This window comes from Delphinapterus leucas, chromosome 6 (genome assembly GCF_059928025.1).
Source record: "Delphinapterus leucas isolate spDelLeu-1000000601 "Yukka" chromosome 6, BTC_Dleu_Yukka2, whole genome shotgun sequence".
NCBI lineage: Eukaryota > Metazoa > Chordata > Mammalia > Artiodactyla > Monodontidae > Delphinapterus > Delphinapterus leucas.
In genome coordinates, this window is record NC_143134.1 from 39,428,233 (window position 1) to 39,453,419 (window position 25,187).

At 43.2% G+C, this 25,187-nt stretch overlaps 1 protein-coding gene across 3 annotated transcripts in view; it reads right to left on the minus strand.

Annotated features, from left to right (window-relative positions):
- The window catches only part of DAPK1 (death associated protein kinase 1), a 205,259-nt gene that overhangs the window by 87,797 nt on the left and 92,275 nt on the right, over positions 1 to 25,187 (minus strand). For all 3 annotated transcript variants that reach the window (XM_089913036.1, XM_089913035.1, XM_022558968.3), the window contains one exon: positions 12,869 to 13,090. In XM_089913036.1, coding sequence (XP_089769162.1) covers positions 12,869 to 13,090 — 222 coding nt within the window. The remainder of the gene's footprint in view (positions 1 to 12,868; positions 13,091 to 25,187) is intronic.

Consider the following 25,187-nt stretch of genomic DNA (forward strand, 5'->3'; position numbering starts at 1 on the left):
ACTCTATTGATTTGAGTCTTCTCCCTTTTTTTCTTGATGAGTCTGGCTAATGGTTTATCAATTTTGTTTATCTCCTCAAAGAACCAGCTTTTGGTTTTATTGATCTTTACTATTGTTTTCTTTGTTTCTATTTCATTTATTTTTGCTCTGATCTTTATGATTTCTTTCCTTCTACTAACTTTGGGTTTTGTTTGTTCTTCTTTCTCTAGTTCCTTTAGGTGGAATGTTAGATCGTTTATTTGAGATGTTTGTTGTTTCTTGAGGTAGGATTGTATTGCTATCAACTTCCCTCTTAGAACTGCTTTTGCTGTATCCCATAGGTTTTGGGTCTTCATGTTTTCATTGTCATTTGTTTCTAGGTATTTTTTGATTTCGTCTTTGATTTCTTCAGTGTTTTCAGTTATTTAGTAGTGTGGTTTAGCCTCTATGTGTTTATAATTTTTACAAATTTTTTTCCCTGTAATTGATATCTAGTCTCATAGCGTTGTGGTCAGAAAAGATACTTGATAACAATTTCAGTTTTCTTAAATTTACCACGGCTTGATTTGTGACCCAGGATATGATCTATCCTGGAGAATGTTCCATGAGCACTTGGGAAGAAAGTTTATTGTGTTGTTTTTGGATGGAATTTCTTATAAATATCAATTAAGTCCATCTTGTTTAGTGTATCATTTAAAGCTTGTGTTTCCTTATTTATTTTCATTTTGGATGATCTGTTCATTGGTAAAAGTGGGGTGTTAAAGTCCCCTACTATGATTCTGTTACTGTTGGTTTTCCCTTTTATGGTTGTTAGCATTTGCCTTATGTAGTGAGATGCTCCTATGTTGGGTACATAAATATTTACAATTGTTATATCTTCTTCTTGGATCGATCCCTTGATCATTATGTAGTATCCTTTTTTGTCTCTTCTAATAGTCTTTATATTAAAGTCTATTTTGTCTGATACGAGAATTGCTACTCCAGCTTTCCTTTGATTTCCATTTACATGGAATATCTTTTTCCGTCCTCTCACTTTCAGTCTGTATGTGTCACTAGGTCTGAAGTAGGTCTCGTGTAGACACGATATATACAGGTCTTGTTTTTGTATCCATTCAGCCAGTCTATGTCTTTTGGTTGGAGCATTTAATCCATTTACATTTAAGTTAGTTATCAATATGTATGTTCCTATTACCATTTTCTTAATTGTTTTCGGTTTGTTACTGTAGGTCTTTTCCTTGTCTTGTGTTTCATTCCTAGAGAAGTTTCTTTAGCATTTGTTGTAAAGCTGGTTTGGTGGTGCTGAATTCTCTTAGCTTTTGCTTGTCTGTAAAGCTTTTGATTTCTCCATAGAATCTGAATGAGATCCTTGCTGGGCAGAGTAATCTGGGTTGTAGGTTTTTCCCTTTCATCACTTTAAATATGTCCTGCCACTCCCTCTGGCTTGCAGAATTTCTGCTGAAAGATCAGCTGTTAACCTTTTAAGGACTCCCTTGTATGTTATTTTTCCCTTGCTGCTTTTAATATTTTCTCTTTGTATTTAATTTTTGCTAGTTTGATTAATATGTGTCTTGGCATGTTTCTCCTTGGATTTATCCTGTATGGGACTCTGTGCTTCCTGGACTTGATTAGTTCCTTTCCCATATTAGGGAAGTTTACAACTATAATCTCTTCAAGTATTTTCTCAGTCCCTTTCTTTGTTCTTCTTTTTCTGGTACCCCTATAATTCGAATGTTGGTGCGTTTTATGTTGTCCCAGAGGTCTCTGAGACTGTCCTCAATTCTTTTCATTCTTTTTTCTTTATTCTGCTCTATGGTAGTTATTTCCAGTATTTTATCTTCCAGGTCACTTATCTGTTCTTCTGCCTCAGTTATTCTGCTATTGATTCCATCTAGAGAACTTTTAATTTCATTTATTGTGTTGTTCATCATTGTTTGTTTGCTCTTTAGTTCTTCTAGGTCCTTGTTAAACGTTTCTTGTATTTTCTCCATTCTATTTCCAAGATTTTGGATCGTCTTTACTATCATTAATCTGAATTCTTTTTCAGGTAGACTGCCTATTTCCTCTTCATTTGTTTGGTCTTGTGGGTTTTTACCTTGCTCCTTCATCTGCTGTGTGTTTCTGTGTCTTCTCATTTTGCATAACTTACTGTGTTTGGGGTCTCCTTTTCACAGGCTGCAGGTTCGTAGTTCCCGTTGTTTTTGGTGTCTGCCCTCAGCGGGTAAGGTTGGTTCAGTGGGTTGTGTAGGCTTCCTGGTGGAGGGGACTGGTGCCTGCTTTTTGGTGGATGAGGCTGGATCCTGTCTTTGTGGTGGGCAGGACCATGTCCAGTGTTGGGTTTGGGGGTAACTGTGACCTTATTATGATTTTAGTCAGTCTCTGTGCTAATGGGTGCTGTAGTGTTCCTAGTGTCTTGCTAGTTGTTTGCCATAGGGTGTCCAACACTGGAGTTTGCTGGTCGTTGAGTGGAGCTGGGTCTTAGCATTGAGATGGAGATCTCTGGGAGAGGTTTTGCCGTTTTATATTACATGGAACTGGGAGGTTTCTGGTGCCGAACTCAGCTCTCCCACCTCATAGGCACAGGCCTGACACCTGGCTGGAGCTGCAAGACCATGTCAGCCACATGGCTCAGAAGAGAATGGAGAAAAAACGAAAGAAGAAAAGAATAAAATAAAATAAAATAAAGTTAATAAAATAAAAATTTAAAAATTATTAAAAACTTAAAAATTAAAAAGTAATTTAAAAAAAGAAAGAAAGAAGAGAGCAACCAAACCAAAAAACAAATCCACTAATGATAACAAGTGCTAAAATCTATACTAAAAAAAAAAAAGAGGGCTTCCCTGGTGGCACAGTGGTTGAGAGTCCACCTGCCAATGCAGGGACACGGGTTTGTGCCCCGGTCCAGGAAGATCCTACATGCCGCGGAGCGGCTGAGCCCGTGAGCCATGGCCACTGAGCCTGCGCATCCGGAGCCTGTGCTCTGCAACGGGAGAGTCCACGACAGTGAGAGGCCCACATACTGCAAAAACAAACAAACAAAGAAAAAACCAAACAAACGGACAGATAGAACCTGAGGATAAATGGCATAAGCAAAGCTATACGGACAAAATCAAACAAAGAAGCATACATATACACACTCACAAAAAGAGAGAAAAGAAAAATATATATATATCTCTATATAAAAAAAAAAAAGGAAGAGAGCAACCAAATGAATAAACAAATCTACCAAGGATAATAAACTCTAAATACTAAACTAAGATAAACATAAAACCAGAAATAAATTGGGTGCAGAAAGCGAACCCCAAGTCTACAGTTGCTCCCAAAGTCCACCTCCTTAATTTGGGATGATTTGGTGTCTATTCATGTATTCCACAGATGCAGGGTACATCAAGTTGATTGTGGAGATTTAATCCGCTGCTCTTGAGGCTGCTGGGAGAGATTCCCCTTTCTCTTCTTTGTTCGCACAGCTCCCAGGGGCTCAGCTTTGGATTTGGCCCCACCTCTGCGTGTAGGTCGCCTGAGTGTGTCTGTTTGTCGCTCAGATAGGACGGGGTTAAAGAAGTAGCTGAGTGGGGCTCTGGCTCACTCAGGCCGGGGGGAGGGAGGGGTACGGATGCGGGGCGAGCCTGCGGCGGCAGAGGCCGGCGGGACGTTGCACCTGAGGCTCACCATGTGTTCTCCCGGGGAAGCTGTCCCTGGATCACGGGACCCTGGCAGTGGTGGGCTGCAAAGACTCCCAGGAGAGGAGGTGTGGATAGTCACCTGTGCTTGCACACAGGCTTCTTGGTTGCAGCAGCAGCAGCCTTAGTGTCTCATGCCCGTCTCTGGTGTACACGCTGATAGCCGCGGCTCGTGCCCATCTCAGGAGCTCGTTTAGGCAGTGCTCTGAATTCCCTCTCCTCACGCACCCTGAAACAATGATCTCTTGACTCTTAGGCAGGTCCAGACTTTTTCCCGGACTCCCTCTTAGCTTCCTGTGGCGCACTAGCCCCCTCCAGACTGTGTTCAGGCAGCCAACCCCAGTCCTCTCCCTGGGATCTGACCTCTGAAGCCCGAGCCTCAGCTCGCAGCCCCGCCCGCCCCGGCGGGTGAGGAGACAAGCCTATCGAATGGTGAGTGCTGGTCAGTACCGATCCTCTGTGCGGGAATCTCTCCGCTTTGCCCTCCGCACCTCGGTGGCTGCGCTCACCTCCGTGGCTCTGAAGCTCCCCCCTCCGCCACCCGCAGTCTCCACCCGCGAAGGGGCTTCTATTGTGTGGAAACCTTTCCTCCTTCACAGCTGCCTCCCACTGGTGCAGGTCCTGTCCCTATTCTTTTGTCTCTGTGTTTTCTTTTTTCTTTTGCCCTACCCAGGTACGTGGGGAGTTTCTTGCCTTTTGGGAGGTCTGAGCTCTTCTGCCAGCATTCAGTAGGTGTTCTGTAGGAGTTGTTCCACATGTAGATGTATTTCTGATGTATTTGTGGGGAGGAAGGTGATCTCCACGTGTTACTCCTCCGCCATCTTGAAGGTCTCGACCTTCTGTTTGTTCTTTAAACAACATTTTTCAATGACGAGAGGCAGAAGGGAGGCTCCCAGGGAGTCATCGATGTTCTGGAGAGATTGTTACTGATCTACTCTAAATACTAGCCTAATAAGGGAATCCCACCCATGACCTGTGATCTGGATGCTCTCTCTTCTGCGGCACTGGCTCGGGGGGAGTCCCCCCCAGCTTCTTGTTCCCGAAGCTGATCCCAACCACACCCCAGAATTCTGGGCACAGTGTGCCTAGACGTGGGTGCTGTATGAGCAGCGTGAGGCAAGCCAGGCAGAAGGTCTGGACTGAACGTGGACCACCAAACCAGCAGCCCTCGACCTGGGAGGGACCTGGGCTCTGGGGGCAGAAAAGAAGCTAAGCAGTGCAGCGAGGCTGTGATTGTGTCCAGGATGGCCCCCACCTCGGACATACGAAACCAGAGAGGCAAGGAGAGGGAGCAGAGCAACAGGGGAAACCAGAATGCCTGAGGGGTCATTTGAAGCCACAATTCTACAGAGTAACCTGTTGCATGCTCTTGAAGTGTTGATTAGGAGAATGGTTAACCAAGACAGGAAGAATAATGAGATCTGTGACATGGCTGTGAGATTCCAAGAGGAAGTGTGAGCAGTTCCCAGGGACTTGGAGTACCCCAGAGCATCATAAAGTAGAATCTGTGGTCCCTGAGGAGGGATTAATAGCCCATCACTGCAGCTATGGAAGTCTCTGAGGCTGGCAGGCAGCAGCGTTATCCCAGTTTACCAAACCTTAACAATTATACACCTTTCTTGGAGATAAGCAAAGATTTCAAATACTCACTATCTATAACTTATGTATACAGCACAGAGTAAATCGAGCCAGATATTAAAATTATGAATATATGATAAAAACTGCACATCTATGAGCTCACAGATACTACGTGTGATTTGTTTTTATGATTTTCATTGTCCCAATTTTTCTAAGACCATCTGGAAATCAAATAATCCACTTAAGTGAATAAAAATGCCCATTTAATAAATGCTAAGGAAACACTTTCAACCGAATTAGCAAGAAGTAAGAGCACGGGGGAAGACATACATACAGGATTTTATTTCTCAAGACAATGCCTGAGTGGAAAATAACCTATTCTACACAAATTTAATTCTGTTGTGAAAGGTTGAGACTGTTGCCAAATGCATTTCAGTTCTCTGTTCTTGCCTAATAGTAGATATCTGAGGATCCAGAAGCCAAAAGTGTAACCCAGAACAGTTCTTGAAATTACCTTTGTGTATAAAAACAAAAGTTCAAAAAGTCAAAAGAGCTGGCTGGAGCTCAGAGAAGAGAGAACAAATGTAGCAGCAAAAAGAAGGAAGGAAGGAAGGAAGGAAGGAAGGAAAGAAAAAGAAAGAAAGAAAGGAAGGAAGGAAGGAAGGAAGGAAAGCATTTAAGCAATCTTAATGTGTTTTTGTGTCTTGTGAGGACCAGGAGAGCAGTAGAGAATGGGGTGGGGGAGACTGAAAGGCCCCTGGCGTCAGATACGCCTCATTTACCAGCATCACTTATGTCCCTATAACTGCGTTCAGCTTAGTACAACTTTGCCACTTTTAAGGTACCCTGAAACCATCACTTTAATCACTGCATTTGCTTCTTGAAAGGCCCTTGCAATTCTGGATTTGCTGTCAGTGAAGCATGAACCTATCCCCATACATCCACTGTGCTGATATACAATGAAACAATCATATTTATATTCTTATGAGTCTGCATCTCCGTTTGGCTACGAGAGAGTGAGCCAACTTAACAATGATCCTGCATAAAGTGATCTAATATTACACAAATATCTGAATACAACTCGGCAGTTGTTTGCAATGAACAAACTGAATTCCAGAAATTATTAACTTAGACAAAGTCAGAAAGAGAGCTGAAAAGGAGAGTTGTTCTTCCATTGGTATAGAGTTTCCATTTTGCAAGATGAACAAGTTCTGGAGATATGTTGCACAGGTGAATACGTTATGCTACTGAACTGTATACTTAAAAATGGTTAAGATGGTCAATTTTATGTTATGTGTTTTCTACCACAGTAAAAAAGTAATAAAATTTACTTTATTAAATAAATAAAAATAGAGTGCATTAATTCCATGTCCTGCACCTGGCTACAACCACTGCATACTGCACTAATTAAACTGAATTTCCTACGAGAAAGAGAAAGAGAGAGAGAGAGAGAGAGAGAGAGAGAGAGAGAGAGAGAGAGGGAGGAGAGACTACTCTAACTTAAAGACCTGCTTTAAATTCCAAGCAGAACAAATAAAAGGGAAAAATTAAGGTTGGAGATCCAAACTGGCTTGATTTCTTTGGAACAATCCACTATGCCAAGTTTACATGGCAATTCTAGGATGTTTACTTTATAAATCTTAACAGGGTAACCTTTCAGACAGGTCATCCAAAGCTCAGGTGACCCTCCTGAAGCAGGCCATGACAGGGTGATGTCCATTCCTGACTTAAGGTAGACCCAGAATCACCTACCCCACTCCAGCCCTCCTCTGCGCAAGCTTCCTGCAGGGAGGAAGAGTCACGCACCCCACTGTTTCTTGGTTGCCTGATGGAACTACCATGATTAGGTGTTTTATTTTGTTGTTAACTGGCTCACAGAGTTTTTGGTTAACACATGAGTGGGCTCGCAGTCCAGCAATGGGTAGTTTTCTATTCTAGTGCTTCTCTATTAGTTTGCTAAGGCTCCTGTAACAAAGTACCACACAATGGGTGGCTAAAAACAACAGAAATTCATTGTCTCACAGCTCTGGAGGCCAGAAGTCTGAAAGCAAGGTGTGGGCTGTGGTTCCTTCTGAGGGCTCCAACAGGAATCTGTTCCAGGCCTCTCTCCTAGTAGCTTGTAGATGCTACTATTGCATCACTTCAATCCTCCATCTCCACATGGCCTTCTCCCCAGATCTCTGTCCCCACATGGCCTTCTTCTTATAAGGTCATGTGGGATAAGGAGCCCGCTCTACTCCAGTATGACCTCATCTTAACTAATGACATCTGCAACGACCCTATTGCCAAATAAGGGGACACTTTGTGATAAAGGGAGTTGGGACTTCAACATATCATTTTGGGGGAGACACAATTCAACCTACTACAGCTTCTCAAAAGGTGAACCCTAGACCAGCAGCATCGGCATCACCTGGGAATTTGTTTAAAATGTAAATTCTTGGGCCTTACCCTAGACATACTGATTCAGAAACTCTGGAAGTGCAGCCAAGTAATGTATATTTTAACAAGCCTTCAGGAGATTCTGAAGCACGCTAAAGTTTGAGAACCACTGTTAAACCACACTGGACATTTAAAAAATCATTTTGTAATGCTAAGTGTGTATCTTGCCTTTCCAACAGAATTGCTAGCCTTTTGGGACTCTTCTGACTGTATTTATCACATGCTGCTAATACTTATTGCTTACATAAAACAGGCTAGAATCTGGAGTTCTGTGAAGGCCACATGTGACCTTCAGGAAGGTTTTATTTTGTCTGCTCATGAATACTATGAACTAACTGCTAAAATTAAAAACCTAGATACCAGACTTTTCTTGAAAAAGATTGCAGGATCTGGCAACACTGGATCCAAAATCCCACATGGCAACAATCAACTGAAGAGTGGCTGAGGGCTCAGTTAGCCACAGTCCCCACCATTCCCTGATGCCTCCCTGATTCTGAGGCTTTGTGTAGACCAACCTCACTCACTTACATCACCTGTCCAGCCCCTAAAGGCATTTGGGTTTGACCCATGTCTGGGCAGAGGGAACCTAAATTATCCACAGCTTGAAATACTTAGCTGTTTCTGAGCAGCAAGTTTAGGAACAGAATTCTAGAAGCCAGTGTCTCTGATTAGCACTGACTTTGTTTGGCTTTACTTTTCACCAGGTAACAGGGCAAGTTATGAAATGACTCATGCACTGAAGATCAAAGTTTTGTAGTGGCTTGCCCATGTGACAATGCATGGGTGAGCTGTAACAGAACAAAGAGATTTTTGTATGACTTCATTATGGAACAATGGGATGTGGAGGACATGGAATTGTGATCTTGAGACATCAGGTTTGTTTCCTTGGTGTATATGCTCTGCTGAGCTGCAATAGCAGATAAGGTGTGGAAAGATTCTTTTCCAGAGAAGCATGTGGGGGAAATATCATTCTTAAAAACTACTTTCAGGGCTTACAGAAATTTTAAGTCAAATCCTGGAGTAGGATTTGACAACAGTGCCTTTAACACAGACACCAAGTAGCTTCTGTACAAAGGACGGAAAAGATATCATTTCTGTATCTCGCCCAGATCATTAGGGGCAGCTCATGAAATAGTGCATGGAGTGGCGGTTTGGGGTCTCTGTCTCAGTGGTAAGGACAGGGCCAGATGTGGGAGCGAGAGCTCACACATCCACATGGAAACAGGCTTCAATGAGGGAAGTTTCAACAAGGGAGCAAGCTTCATTAGTAAGCCAGAAGGAAGCTCTATTGCCATGGAGTTCATCCCAAAGCAAAAAATCAAAAAAATATATCCACTTAAAGATTTCTGAACCAGAGGATACAGACAAGGGGCCACTATTAGGTCATAGGGCTATTTTCTGACAAATTCTTACATTTTATTCTCTCCTTAACCACCACTGTATCCCAGCATTCTTAAGAAAGGAAAGAAGAGATGGAATATGTCACTGATGACTAAATCTTCCTTTAAAGCTGTTAGAATTTACAACAACAATAATTTTCTCAAAGGCAAAGATGACTCTTTCTCCTGGGCAGACCTAATATTTTGAATAGTCTATTAAAAATGAAAACACCTCTTCATGGCAAAGTAAATATAGATATAAAATGGGACAGACTTGTGATGTGAAAACAAGGGTGCACTTTCCCTCCTTAGCCTTTGGTACCACTGTATGAGTCAGGGTTCTCCAGAGAAACAGAACCAAAAGAGAGAAAGAGATAAAAGAGATATAAAGAGAGATATAAAGAGAGAAAGAGATTTATTTTAAGAAGCTGGCTCACGCAATCATGGAGGCTGACAAGTCCCAAGACCTGCAAGGGGAGTCCACTGAACCCAGCTGGTGACCCAGTAGGGCCAATGTATCAGTTTCAGTCTGAAGACAGGAAAAAGCCAATGTCCCTGCTTGAAGGCCGTCAGGTAGGAGGAATTCCTTTTTATTCAGGGTAAGGTGAGCTTTTATGTTCCATTTGGGACCTCAACTGATTAGATGAGGCCCACCCCCATTGGGGAGGGCAATCTGCTTTACTAAGTCTACGATTCAAATGTTAACCTCATCCAGAAACACCCTCAAGACACAACCCAGAGTAATGTTTAACCAAATGTTGGGACACCATGTGGCACAATCAATTGACACATAAAAGTAACCATCACTACTCCCCACATGCCCGGTGGGTGAAAAGGCTAGGACAATCAGCTCACGGGGAATGCTGGAATCTGTAAGGAGCAAATACCCAGGGAAGACAAACATGCATCTGACCCTGTGGGGGGAGGGGCCATCTTCTAAGATTCCTCCTGCTTCTTCCACCTAAGAGCTGCTCTTTGTCAGCTCACTCAACTTTTTTTTTTTTTTTTTTGCGGTACGCGGGCCTCTCACTGTTGTGGCCTCTCTCCCGTTGCAGAGCCCAGGCTCCGGACACACAGGTTCAGCGGCCATGGCTCACGGGCCCAGCCGCTCCGCGGTATGTGGGATCTTCCCGGACCGGGGCACGAACCCGCGTCCCCTGCATCGGCAGGTGGATTCTCAACCACTGCGCCACCAGGGAAGCTCCTCAACTTTTATTCAAGGTCTCCACATAATGAACTGTGTAAAGCTGTGCGCCACTATCCACCTAATAGAATGGCTACAATTAGAAACAAATATTGACAATACAAAGGGTTGATGGAGCAACTGGAACGCTCACTCATTGCTGGAAGGGCTGTAAAATGGTGAAGCCACTTTAGAACACAGTTTGGCAACTGCTTGTAGAGTTAGATGTACGCTTACCACATGGCCCAGCAAACCCACTCAGTGGTATTTACCCCAAAGAAATGAAAACTTATGTTCACACACATGACTGTTTATGGTAGCTGTATGCATGATCACCAAATATTAGAAACAACCCAAATGTCCTTCAATGGGTGAGTAGATAAACAAACACCACACAATGGAATACTATTCAGCAATAAAAAGGAGCAAACGACTCATGCACAAATCTCAAAAGCATTATGTTGAGTGAAAGAAGTCGGTCTCAAAAGATTGAATACTTTATAATCCTACTTATATAATTTTTGAAAAGACAAAACTACAGTAATAGAGAATGGCTCAGTGATTGCCAGAGGGTAGAGGGAAGAAGGTGGGTGTGACTAGAAGGGGAGAGTACAAGGGAGTTTTGGGGGCAATGGGACTATTCTGAATCCTGATTTGGGTGGTGGTTACCCAAATCTATACATGTGTCAACTTTCATAGAATTACACAATCCTCCCCCAACATCAAATTTACTGTATAATAATTTTAAAAAAATTTAAATCAAGTAGTAAAAAAAATCTGTATGTTATCCATTCTATGCACAGGATAAATGCTCCTAGTGGAAAATACCTACGAACTGGGAGTCAGTCAACAGAAGCTGAATCCAGAATATACACACGCAGGTGGAAGTAACTCCCCGGCATCATTTGTACATTCTGATATATAAAGGGAGCAAATTATATTCTTGACTTACTACGTGTGACCTGGTAATTCTCTGAAAACGCAAAACAGTTGTGATCTACATAATTTCTTTCCCAGGAACTTTGCATTCATGGTCTCTGACAACAGCCTTAAGGGAGGAAATTTAGCCTTAGAGATAGATGGTAAAGGATTTGCCCTGGATTTTGATCTTGGTTCTGTCTGGTTTCCAAGTCACCATATAAAGCCATAGCAAGGATTACACTCTGGTCCTGTCTTTTCTCTGCTGATCCCTGAGCAGGCCCCCTTAATCCTCTGTGCCCTTAAAACCCTGCTCTTCCTTTAAAGCAGTGGTTCTCAAGGAGGGGGTGGGGGGATGGGGAGGCGGGTAGGGGGAGAAAAGAATCTGCCCCCCAGGGGACATGTGGAAGTGTCTGGAGGCATTTTTAGCTGTGACAGCTAGGGAAGAGGATGCTATCTGGTGGGTAGAAGCCAGAGATGTTGCTAAACATCCTACAGCACACAGGATGGCCCCCTGAACAAAGGATCATGCAGCCCAATGTGTCACTAGTGCAGAGGTTGAGAACTTCCCAGAAACATGTATTAAACACATCCATGAGCCAGACATGTTTATGTTCTCATCTCATTGATCTCCTCAAAACCCTTTTGAGGTAGGTATTATTGACCCCAATTTATAGTTAAGAAGGTTGTTGCTCAGACGCATAAAGGTATGTGCCCAGATCCCAATGGTGAGGCAAGAGGCAGTGGGCATCCCAGGCCCTTGTGACAGCAAAGCGCAGGTCCCCATAGTGCGGTGCCCCCAAGGCTGGGCTCCCTCCGTATACCTCCCTTCACTTCCATCTCCCCTGGTCTCAAAAATCACCTCTTAGCCCTAAGAGATCTGCACATAAGGGGGAGCTGCTGGGCTGGCAGAAGGACACATCTTAATTCGAGGCTCCAGGAAATGGGTGGTTCACTAAGAACCCCCCAGGATTGCTCCATCCATCCCTCCCTCTGCCTTCAGGGTACTAATGTGTGTCCTCCATCCAAACAGCCCAGAGACACTCCCAGTGGCGTGTTCTTGATGACTTCCTCTCCTCTCCTCTCCTGCCAGCCCATGTTGCTGGACTCATGACCAGGAGTGGGGCCCTCAGGCAGAGGGCCAGGGACAGGGGGACACGTCACAGAACATCACGCTACAGTTTCCCACAATAACATCCAATGGGCAGGGTGTGCCTGAGAAAATCAGCAACACGCTTTAAAAACAATCACTCACCCTGAGTGATTCTGGTTCACTTTTACCCTTTCATATGAGTGTTGACAGTTCCAACAGTTAAAAATGGGGTGTGGTAAGACAGAGGGAAGAGAATAGAGAAAGAAAGAGAAAAAGAGAAGTAGGAAAACAGAGGGGAGGCAGAGGAACAGCATGACAGGAGGGAAGAACGTAAGCCTAAAGCTTACCATGAAACTCAAAACGCAGACGACCTCAAGACAAACGAGGAAGAACCCCAAGATTGGGGACCCGCCTGCAGATCAAGTGGGACCACATCAACGGAAGCTGCTGCAGAATTACTCCAGATAACTGCAGCCGGCCTCACAGCGCACCACCCACTGCAGTTCTCGAACTTGGCAAAGCCAAGTCAATCCCTGACGAGGCTCCGGGGCTGGTCACCGCGCTGTCCAGCTGCCGGAGAGCCTGCAGCCCACCCTCCTCCCCGCCCAGCCACAGCACTCACAGTTCCAGGATCAGGATGACGTCCGTCTTGTTCTCATAAACCTCGTGCAGGGTGATGACGTTGGGGTGCTGGATCTCCTTCAGGATGCTGACCTCCCTCTCGATATCCTCACGGCTCACGCCCCGCCGGCTGGATTTGGTCCTCCTCTTCTTGATGAATTTGGCGGCATACTGTAGACCGGTGCTTTTCTCACGGCATTTCTTCACGACTGCAAACTGCCCACTGAAGACAGAAGGCAGAAGAGGTCCCAGGTCATTTATACATCCTTTATTGTTCACTAAAACCCAGGTTTGGGCAAGGATGTGGCCCCATGCCGGTGGTGGTGTGGTGGGGAGGCGGCAGGGGGAGGACAACAGGATTACAAATAGGAAAGTCCAAGTTGTGGGAAATTAACAAATTCACCAGAGAAATCTCTTCTATATTTCAGTTCCATTAAGCCTGTCTCTTTATGAACATTGTTGCAAAGAACAAAAATTTATTTTCTTGAATTAAATGTTATTAGTTGGTAATATGCCCCCGTTTCTCTGCTTTCCTCCATCTCCCCCATTTCAGATTCAGGGGCCACAGGAAGGAGCTCCCTCCTGTCTGACCTCATTTCTTTGTTCTTATCCTGTATGTCTAGGAAAGCAAGGGATCGGGACCAACAGAAAAATATATAGGGCCCTGCCTTCAATGACATATTTCTAGCACCAATATTTGTCAATTGAAACACTCAAAACAACAACAAACAATGCAGGTATACCTCATTTTATCGTGCTCCACTTTCTTGTACTTCACAGATGTTTTTACAATGGGAAGGTTTCTGGCAACCCAGTATTGAGTAAGTCTGTTGGCTCCATTTTTCCAACAGCATTTGCTCACTTTGTGTCTGTGTCACATTTTGGTAATTCGTGCAATATTTCAAACTTTTTGATTATTGTTATATTGTTATGGTGATCTGCGATCAGTGACCTTTGATGTTATCCCTGAGAAAAGATTACAACTCGCTGAAGGCTCAGATGATTGTTAGCATTTTTGGGCAATAAATTAGTTTTTAACTAAGGGATCTACATTGTTTTGTTTTAGATAAAATGCGATTGCACACCTAACAGACTACAGTATAGTATAAACATAACTTTTATACGCATTGGGAAACCAAAAAATGCCTGTGACTCACTTTATTGTAACATTTGCTGCATTGCCGTGGTCTGGAACTGAACCTGCGATGTCTCTGAGTCTGCCTGTGTATATTTTATTCACACTTCGGGGACTGATAAGTCACATGACCTAAGCGAGACCTTTTGGAGATTTTTTCTGAGACACTTTGACCCCCCAAAACTGCTGCCAGTCATCTTAGGACCACTCTTGGTCTAAAGTAGAGGCAAAGTTGGTAAAAGGAAAGAAACCAGTAACACTGCAGTAACACTGTGGAATGGCTGGATCAACCTTAGCCTGAAGTTATCTGCCTTTAGATTTTTCAGCAACGTAAGCCAACAAAATTCCCTTTACCACTAAAACCAGTTTGATTTGGGTTTTTTATTTCTTGCAGAGGAAAGCATCCTAAATTCGACAGCAAGCAACCAGAGTCTCCTATCCACATATAAAAGAATATAATAACAGAGCTTGACAAAATATGGTAAAGTGACTATGTAAGCAGCTGAAATCTTGAGAAGCAAGTAGGCTACCCTGAAAGTAATGGAAGGATGCTTCCTGTGTCAATGGTGGCACCTTCACTTCCTCCCTAACACCCTAGTGCCCAGGGCCCATCCACCCATCACAGGATCTGTATATTTCTTGGCACCTTCCAGGGAACTGCTATGTGGAGAATTATCACAGTTATTTCTAGCTAGCTTTATTCTCCTCACATGAAGACAAAAGGGAGATAGAAAAATCAAATTAAGGTTAATATTTTGATGTTAAAGAATCGATACTTTAAAACGTTACTCATTTACTTTGGCAGCGGGAGGCCAGTGAAGAAAAAATACATAATGAAGGATTATTTTTATAGCAGCGTCAATTTTTTTGCATGACAGCTTATTAATACCATCTTTCCCCCTGCAGCAGGATAGCCGAGAAGCTGAAGAATAAATCACATCGGAACACTAGCACCTATTGCCCGTAAACTCACAACCTTAAAGAGTCATGGGATCTGTTATGACTTTATTACAACCATTTCCTGATTTCTTTGGGGAGTGAAGAACTGGGCTTTCTCTCTGGTGGGGGATGGGAGGTGAACAGCAGAGATGGGGCTTATGGAGGAAAGAGGAAAAACAGCCTGAATACAAAACAAAGTTAGTTACTGCTTTACAGAGGCCAGTGAAGTGGTGCTTGTATCCCCTCTCCTCTCAAAGACAGTACCATGTCCCCACTGAGTGCTCTCAAGGGGCCCCAGGCCAGCCCAGGACCCCCAACCCATAGCAACCCATGCTTCCAGGAGCTGGGCCTTGCACATATCTTGCAGTCACAGTCACTTGTCTCGGGGGCTGTAAAGGCAGACTCAAGGCAAACTCAGTGGTTTGAATCACACTGCTTTAAAAAACAAAAGCAAAGAGCCAAAAGCCTGCTGAATGCAAGCCTAAACTCAAAGACTATTCCGAATGTGTTTTCACTGCCAAATGTTCCATGCTGACCTTTTTTTTTTAAGTTTTGGACATTCTTTTTTTTTTTTAAGCTAAACTTTAAAAAAAAATTATTTATTTATGGCTGCGTTGGGTCTTCGTTGCTGCGCGCAGGCTTTCTCTAGTTGCGGCGAGCGGGGGCTACTCTTCATTGAGGTGTGCGGGCTTCTCATTGCAGTGGCTTCTCCTGTTGCGGAGCGCGGGCTCTAGGCACCCGGGCTCAGAAGCTGTGGCTCGTGGGCTCTAGAGCACAGGCTCAGTAGTTGTGGCCCACGGGCTTAGTTGCTCCGCGGCATATGGGATCTTCCCGGACCAGGGCTCGAAGCCGTGTCCCCTGCACTGGCAGGCGGATTCTTAACCACTGTGCCACCAGGAAAACCCTTCACGTTGACCTTTGATGCTTTTAATTATGGGAAGTGAGAGCATCAGGCCTCCCAACCCTAAGGGCTGGGTTCAGGCATGGTTCTGAACGTCCTATGTGTCGAGGCCAGTAGTGTGTGCACAGATCTAAGCTGACCATGTTGCCCAGGTTTGCAGCGAAAACATCTGGAACCCATCCCCTCACCAAATCATTGATCCCCCACTCACACTTCAGGGTCCCCACATGAGGGGTGCTGGTGGGAGAGGCGGGGACGGCAGGTGGGAAAGGCCCCCGCGCAGGAGAGGATGTGATTCTAGTGCCCCACGGCAGCATGCTAGTGTTCTGGATAACCCTGGCTGCAGAGGGTCAGACGAGGGTGTAGAACAATTTTGGAAAACACCTTTTAGACTTATCTCAATGCTGTCTCTTTAAAGACACTTTTCCTTATTTATTGCCAATTCTTGAACAATCTGCCTCCCCACTCCCTTGCTCCAACCAGTGCTCCACCCCTGAGTCCACAGGGAACCTCATACCCCTCTGTGGCACCTGCTGTTTCCTGTTTCTTGCCCATTTCCACCCCTCCCAGGAGCGTAATCCCTTCAGGACCGAGGGCTGTCGGGTGCATCTTCTATCCCCGAGGCCCTTGGTGCAGAGCCCCGCCAGGAGCCCATGCACGATGCTGATGTCCTGCTCTTGAATTCCGAATCTATAACCCTAAAAACCAGAGGTGCTAAACTGAAGCTGCCTCATTGTAATTCCATAGAGCCGTGGAGCCGCGAGGGGTTCACACTGCCTGTATTTGAATGCCTAGTAGCTGCGTACCTGTGGGCTTACTTAACCTACTTAACCACTCTGCCTCACTTTCCTTACCTGTAAAGTGGGTACAATAGAGTGCCTACCTGGGAGGGTTGTTGGGATGGAGGGAGCAGGGATAAATGAGCTAAGATGGGTCAAGTGGTTAGAACAGTTCCTGGCAATAGTAAATCTTCAGTAACTGTGAGCCATTTTCTTCCAAAGCTGGAGGATTTTTTGTGTTTTTTTAAATTTATTTTTTGGCTGCGTTGGGTCTTCATTGCTGCGTGCGGGCTTTCTCTAGTTGCGGTGAGCGGGGGCTACTCTTCTTTGCAGTGCACGTGCTTCTCACTGTGGTGGCTTCTCTTGCTGTGGAGCACGGGCTCTAGGCATGTGGGCTTCAGTAGTTGTGGCACGCAGGCTCAGTAGTTGTGGCTCACGGGCTCTAGAGTGCAGGCTCAGTAGTTGTGGTGCACGGGCTTAGTTGCTCCGTGGCCTGTGGGATCTTCCCGGACCAGGACTCGAACCTGTGTCCCCTGCATTGGCAGGCAGATTCTTAACCACTGCGCCGTCAGGAAAGTCCCCCAAACTGGAGTTATTGTCATTAGCTCATGGTTGCTCAAATCTCAAAGCGCTGCAGTATTTACCCCCAAAATGTCACCTCTCAGGACTGCCTGGGGGAAGAGAGCCCTAAATGGAAAAGCAACACAAAACACACACACAGCTGGGCGATACTCTATTAAAAAAGTATGTAAAACTGCTGTTAAATCTGGGGGCTGGCTCCAGCCTTCCAACACAGCGTCCTGTCCCCCTTCTTCTCACTGCCCCACCCCGAGGGAGAGGAGCTGCTCAGGACTCCTGGTCCCTGAAGCTGGCTGCACTCAGCGCCTGGGACGAGGATGGAGTTCCAGCTGAGCCACATGCAAGGCCCACAGGGAGGGGCTTGGTGTGACTCGGTGATGCTCGTCGGGCATTTCCACAGGGCCACCTCCTCAGGCGACCAGCAGGCTGAGGGCAGACTCCTCAGAGAAGACATTCTTCTCTAACACAGTGATTTGCTTTGCGAGGCCTAATTCCAGTTGGGCTGTTGGTTAACTGCTGCTGCCATCCTTCCCTGCCTGGGCGCCTGGCCCCCGTCTCCCTCACGCCCACATTCCACCCTGCATTTGGCCACATTGGGGGAAAGTCCTCTTCTCCAACACCCCACCCCCAATTGAAAAGACAATTTGCTTGGGATTTTTGTGGCAAGGGCTTTTAAATTGTGGGCTCCCAGAGCAACATCCTGCTCCAGCTTCCAGGGTGAGCTCTGGGCAGGAGGAGAGTAAGCACACACAGAGAAGCCAGGCCACCACTGCGCCCACTTGGGGGGCTGCTTGTCGCTCCAGCCCCCCTCCCGTGACAAACACACGAGGCTCCTCAGTGAATGACGCCCACACAGGCTGTGGTGATGGTTCCGTGGATGGGGAATGTACCTTCCTCACTAGAAAACAAAAACTCACTGTATATTATCATTTAAACTTGACGAAACAGAGTATAGGCTACCCTCAATTTTTGTGGGATCCATATTTGTGAATTCACCTACTCCCTAAAATTTATTTTTAAACAAAAAAATCAATACTCGCAGTACTTTTGTGGTCATTTGTGGATTTGAATAGCCAGATGTACATGTTCCCAGCTGAGCTCAGTCAAGGCCACACTCTGCCTTCCTTTCTCAGCTCTCACACTGTAAATAAACAGTGTGCACTTTACAGTCTGCTTAGTGCCGTGGTTTTTGGTTCTGTTTTGTTTTGGGGTTTTTTTAAAATTGCATTTTGTGTTTTTTGTTTGTGGTTTCGCTATTTAAAATGGTCCCTAAACATGGCTTTGAAGTGCTGTCCAGAAGCATGGATGCTATGGTGCACCTTACAGTGAAAACGTGTGCTAGATAAGCGGTGCTGGCTGTGAGTTCACTGTTAGTGAATCAACGATATATATTAAATAAGGTACCTTTAAGAAGAAACACACAGCAAACAAGGTTATGCATTGATCTGTTGATGAAAATGTGACCAGAGGCTCACCGGTACCTAACCCTGTATGTCCTCCAGAGCCAATGGTTCAGTATCCATTAATTCAGTGTTTGTGATGAATTTATAGAACATACCACAATGAGAATTAACTGTGTGTCATTTTAAAAAACTCTACTAACATTCCGTCATTTAATAACTGACAGTCTGCTGCACTAGGTACAGACAGCCACACTCATTTTAAAATGAAAACTTTCACTTCAATGTAATAAACATTTATTAAGCTCTACTGGTCAGATAAGTATAAAAAGAAGGAGACCCATCCTTGCATTAAGGAATTACCTACTTTAAAAAATGTGTTTTATACATAATCACAAATTGTATTAAAAAGAGAAAAACTTAGAGGGCAGACAGCAGAAGCAAGAAAAACTACAATCCTGCATCCTGTGGAAAAAAAACCACATTCACAGAAAGATAGACAAGGTGAAAAGGCAGAGGGCTATGTACCAGATGTAGGAACAAGATAAAACCCCAGAAAAACAACTAAATGAAATGGAGATAGGCAATCTTCCAGAAAAAGAATTCAGAATAATGATAGTGAAGATGGTCCAGCACCTCGGAAAAAGAATGGAGGCAAAGATCAAGAAGATGAAAGAAATGTTTAACAAAAATCTAGAAAAATTAAAGAACAAACAAACAGAGATGAACAATACAATAACTGAAATGAAAAATACACTAGAAGGAATCAATAGCAGAATAACTGAGGCAGAAGAACGGATAAGTGATCTGGAGGACAGAATGGTGAAATTCAGTGCCACGGAAAAGAATAAAGAAAAAAGAATGAAAAGAAATGAAGACAGCCTAAGAGACCTCTGGGACAACATTAAACACAACAACGTTTGCATTATAGGAGTCCCAGAAGGAGAAGAGAGAGAGAAAAGACCCGAGAAAATATTTCAAGAGATTATACTCAAAAACTTCCCTAACATGGGAAAGGAAAGAGCCACCCAAGTCCAGGAAGCACAGAATCCCAGGCAGGATAAACCCAAGGAGAAACACACCGAGACACATAGTAAACAAATTGGCAAAAATTAAAGACAAAGAAAAATTATTGGGCTTCCCTGGTGGCGCAGTGGTTGAGAATCTGCCTGTTAATGCAGGGGACACGGGTTTGAGCACTGGTCTGGGAAGATCCCACATGCCGCGAAGCAACTAGGCCCGTGAGCCACAACTACTGAGCCTGCGCGTCTGGAGCCTGTGCTCCACAACAAGAGAGGCCGCGATAGTGAGAGGCCTGCGCACCGCGATGAAGAGTGGCCCCCGCTTGCCACAACTAGAGAAAGCCCTTGCACAGAAAAGAAGACCCAACACAGCAAAAATAAATAAATAAATGACTAAACTCCTACCCCCAACATCTTAAAAAGAAAAAAAAAAAAAGAAAGAAAAATTATTGAAAGCAGCAAGGGAAGAATGACAAAAAACATACAAGGGAACTCCCATAAGGTTAACAGCTGATTTCTCAGCAGACACTACAAGCCAGAAGGGACTGGCATAATATACTTAAAGTGATGAAAGGGAAAAACCTACAACCAAGATTGCTCCACCCAGCAAGGATCTCATTCAGATTCAACGGAGAAATCAAAAGCTTTACAGACAAGCAAAAACTAAGAGAATTCAGCACCACCAAACCAGCTCTACAACAAATGCTAAAGGAACTTCCCTAAGTGGGAAACACAAGAGAAGAAAAGGACCTGCAAAAACAAACCCATAACAATTAAGAAAATGGTAATAGAACATACATATCAATAATTACATTAAACATGAATGGATTAAATGCTCCAACCAAAAGACACAGGCTTGCTGAATGGATATAAAAACAAGACCCATATATATGCTGTCTATAAGAGACTCACTTCAGACCTAGGGACACACACAGACTGAAAGTGAGGGGATGGAAAAAGATATTCCATGCAAATGGAAATCAAAAAGAAAGCTGGAGTAGCAATACTCATATCAGATAAAATACACTTTAAAGTACAGAATGTTACAAGAGACAAGGAAGGATACTCCATAATTAATGATCAGGCGATCAATCCAAGAAGAAGATATAACAATTATAAATATTATGCACCCAACATAGGAGCACCTCAATACACTAGGCAACTGCTAACAGCTATAAAAGAGGAAATCGACAATAACACAATAATACTGGGGGACTTTAACACCTCACTTAACACCAATGGACAGATCATCCAAACAGAAATTTAATAAGGAAACACAAGCTTTAAATGACACAATAGACCAGCTAGATTTAATTGATATTAATAGGACATTCCATCCAAAAAGAGCAGATTACACTTTCTTCTCAAGTGCACACGGAACATTCTCCAGGATAGATCACATCTTAGGTCACAAATCAAGCCTCAGTAAATTTAAGAATATTGAAATCATATCAAGAATCTTTTCTGATCACAACGCTATGAGATTAGGTATCAATTACAGGGAAAAAAACGTAAAAAACACAAACACATGGAGGCTAAACAATACGTTACTAAATAACCAAGAGATCACTGAAGAAATCAAAGAGGAAATCAAAAAATACCTAGAGACAAATGACAATGAAAACACGAAGATCCAAAGCCTATGGGATGCAGCAAAAGCAGTTCTAAGAGGGAAGTTGATAGCAATACAATCCTACCTCAAGAAACAACAAACATCTCAAATAAACAATCTAACATTACACCTAAAGGAACTAGAGAAAGAAGAACAAACAAAACCCAAAGTTAGTATAAGAAAAGAAATCATAAAGATCAGAGCAGAAATAAATGAAATACAAACAGAAAACAATAGTAAAGATCAATAAAACCAAAAGCTGGTTCTTTGAGAAGATAAACAAAATTGATAAACCATTAGCTAGACAAATCAAGAAAAGGAGGCAAAGGACTCAAATCATTAAAATTAGAAACGAAAAAGGAGAAGTTACAACAGACTGCAGAAATACAAAGCATCCTAAGAGACTACTACAAGCAACTCAATGCAATAAAATGGACAACCTGGAAGAAATGGACAAATTCTTAGAAAGGTATAACCTTCCAAGGCTGAACCAGGAAGAAATAGAAAATATGAACAGACCAATCAAAAGTAATGAAATTGAAACTGTGATTAAAAATCTTCCAACAAACAAAAGTCCAGGATCAGATGGCTTTACAGGTGAATTCTATCAAACATTTAGAGACAAGCTAACACCCAGCCTTCTCAAACTCTTCCAAAAAATTGCAGAGGAAGGAAAACTCCCAAACTCATTCTATGAGGCCACCATCACCCTGATACCAAAACCAGACAAAGATACTACAAAAAAAGAAAACTACAGACCAATATCACTGATGAATATAGATGCAAAAAAACCTCAACAAAATACTAGCAAACAGAATCCAACAACACATTAAAAGAATCATACACCATGATCAAGTGGGATTTATCCCAGGGATGAAAGGATTCTTCAATATATGCAAATCAGTCAATGTGATACACCATATTAACAGATTGAAGAATAAAAACCATATGATCATCTCAATAGATGCAGTAAAAGCTTTTGACAAAATTCAACACCCATTTATGATAAAAACTCTCCAGAAAGTGGGCATAGAGGGAACCTACTTCAACATAATAAAGGCCATATATGACAAACCCACAGCAAACATCATTCTCAATGGTGAAAAACTGAAAGCATTTCCTCTATGATCAGGAACAAGACAAGGATGTCCACTCTCACTACTATTATTCAACACAGTTTTGGAAGTCCTAGCCACGGCAGTCAGGGAAGAAAAAGAAATAAAAGGAATACAAATTGGAAAAGAAGAAGTAAAACTCTCACTGTTTGCAGATGACATACTATACATAGAGAATCCTAAAGATGCTACCAGAAAACTACTAGAGCTAATCAATCAATTTGGTAAAGTTGCAGGATACAAAATTAATGCACAGAAATCTCTTGCATTGTTATACACTAATGATGAAAAATCTGAAAGAGAAATTAAGGCAACACTCCCATTTACCACTGCAACAAAAAGAATAAAATACCTAGGAATAAACCTACCTAGGGAGACAAAAGACCTGTATGCAGAAAACTATAAGACACTGATGAAAGAAATTAAAGATGATACCACAGATGGAGAGATATACCATGTTCTTGGATTGGAAGAATTAATATTGTGAAAATGACTATACTACCCAAAACCATCTACAGATTCAATGCAATCCCTATTAAATTACCAATGGCATTTTTTTCAGAACTAGAACAAAAAATCTTAAAATTTGTATGGAGACACAAAATACCCTGAATAGCCAAAGCAGTCTTGAGGGAAAAAAATGGTGCTGGAGGAATCAGACTCCCTGGCTTCAGATTATACTACAAAGCTACAGTAATCAAGACAGTATGGTGCTGGCACAAAAACAGAAATATAGATCAATGGAACAGGATAGAGTGCCCAGAGAAAAACCCACACACCTATGGTCAACTAATCTATGACAAAGGAGGCGAGGATATACAATGGAGAAAAGACAGTCTCTTCAATAAGTGGTGCTTGGTAAACTGGACAGCTACATGTAAAAGAATGAAATTAGAACACTCCCTAACACCATACACAAAAAAAAAAAAAAAAAGAGAGAGAAAAACTTCAGCTAAAAGGAGCAAAGTTTCATAAACACCTAACCTAATTTCCAATGTGATTTTTTGGTCTAATTTACCAATACATGTAATTTAAACAGTACCCTTGTAGTCACTCAGTGAACTGTATCCAGGATGCTATGCAAGGCATTTTACACGTATTATCTTATTAATAACCACAACTATGAGATTCACATTATCACTGTCTCTTCTATCAATGAGAAAACCAAGCCTCAAAGAGATTTTAAAAATTGCCCCAAATCATTCAGCAATAAATTGCATAATTGAGAAATGAATTCAAACCCAAGTGCATTTGCCTCCAAAGCTCTATTCACTGAGCACAGTTGCTGTGCTGGGCTTGTGTCCAGTTTGTCTGAGATACAAGCCACTCCTGTGAAGTCACAGGCAGGACTGGAGTGTCATTCAGGAAAGAGTTTTGTGAGGGCAAGGCAAAGAGAGGGGCCTTGTGGTTAAGTAAGTTTGGGCAATGCAGCCTCCTCCTCCCCATTGAAAACTCAGACAGTGTTTTAATTAGCTGAAACCATGGCTTTAACATGCTCAAAGGGGCTCTGCAATAAAAAGAGAACCCTGTTTGTATGTGTGCTGAGGAAGCATGATACTAACAATAAGAAAGAACCACAGAAGGTTCATTCTCAAGGTCAGCACACAAGGATCACACACAGTTGGGGAAGCATTTGTGTATGTTTCACTGCTCATTAAAAATAAACTTACTGTGGGACTTCCCTAGTGGTCCAGTGGTAAAGCCTTCCAATGCAGGGGACGCAGGTATGATCCCTGGTCAGGAAACTAATGATCCAACATGCTGCAGGGCAACTGAGCCAGTGCACCTCAACTAGAGAGAGAAAACCCGCACACCACAACTAGAGAGAAGCCCGTGCGCTGCAACAAAGAGCCCATGTGCTGCAACGAAAGATCCTGCATACCACAATGAAGATCCCATGTGCCACAACTAAGACCCCATGCAGCCAAAAATAATACATACATACATACATAAATAAACCTGTTGAAGTTTGTTTCATCCAGTAAGGATTTTATTTTATTTTATCTTATTTTATTTTGGCTGGGTTGGGTCTTCGTTTGCTGTGTGCGAGTCGGTGCTACCTTTCGTTGTGGTGCGCGGGCTTCTTATTGCGGTGGCTTCTCTTTTTGTGGCGCACAGGCTGTAGGCGTATGGGCTTCAGTAGTTGCAGCATGTGGGCTCCATAGTTGTGGCACATGGGCCCTAGAGCGCAGGCTCAGTAGTTGTGGCACTTAGTAGCTCTGCGGCATGTGGGATATTCCTGGACCAGGGATAGAACCTGTGTCCCCTGCACTGGCAGGTGGATTCTTAACCACTGCGCCACCAGGGAAGTCCCCAGGTTTTGTTTTCAAATTTATTTCTCTGTGGCAGTTTTGCTCTCACTTGGGGAAAGACTGGATGGAGACACAATGTCAGAGAAAATGCTGCATTTAGAATGAAGAGCAAACTGGCTGGAGTGACAATTTTTTCTACCTTATGGGTTGGTACCTACCCTAGGGCCTGACATTTTCATCATCGGCCTTGATCCAGACACTACATTTGAACAAGCTCCCACCAAGGAAGGTGGATGCAGATTCAAAAAGAGTGACTAAAACAGGGTGTAATTTTTTCTTTGATTTTAAATATGTATCTACCCAGTGCATATGACAGTTAAAATTATTTTTGGTAACTATTTATGATTGTGACTTCCCCACATTAATGCTGGAAACAGATCTGGATTAAATCAAACAGCTGATCAGTTCCATCTCTCCCCTCCTCCCAAGATTTGCAAAAAGGTTTTTAATTAACACAAAATAATTTTTACTTTTGAATTCATATATCAAGCCCGTGGCAAAATTTTAGTGCTGGTTTATGGGTCAT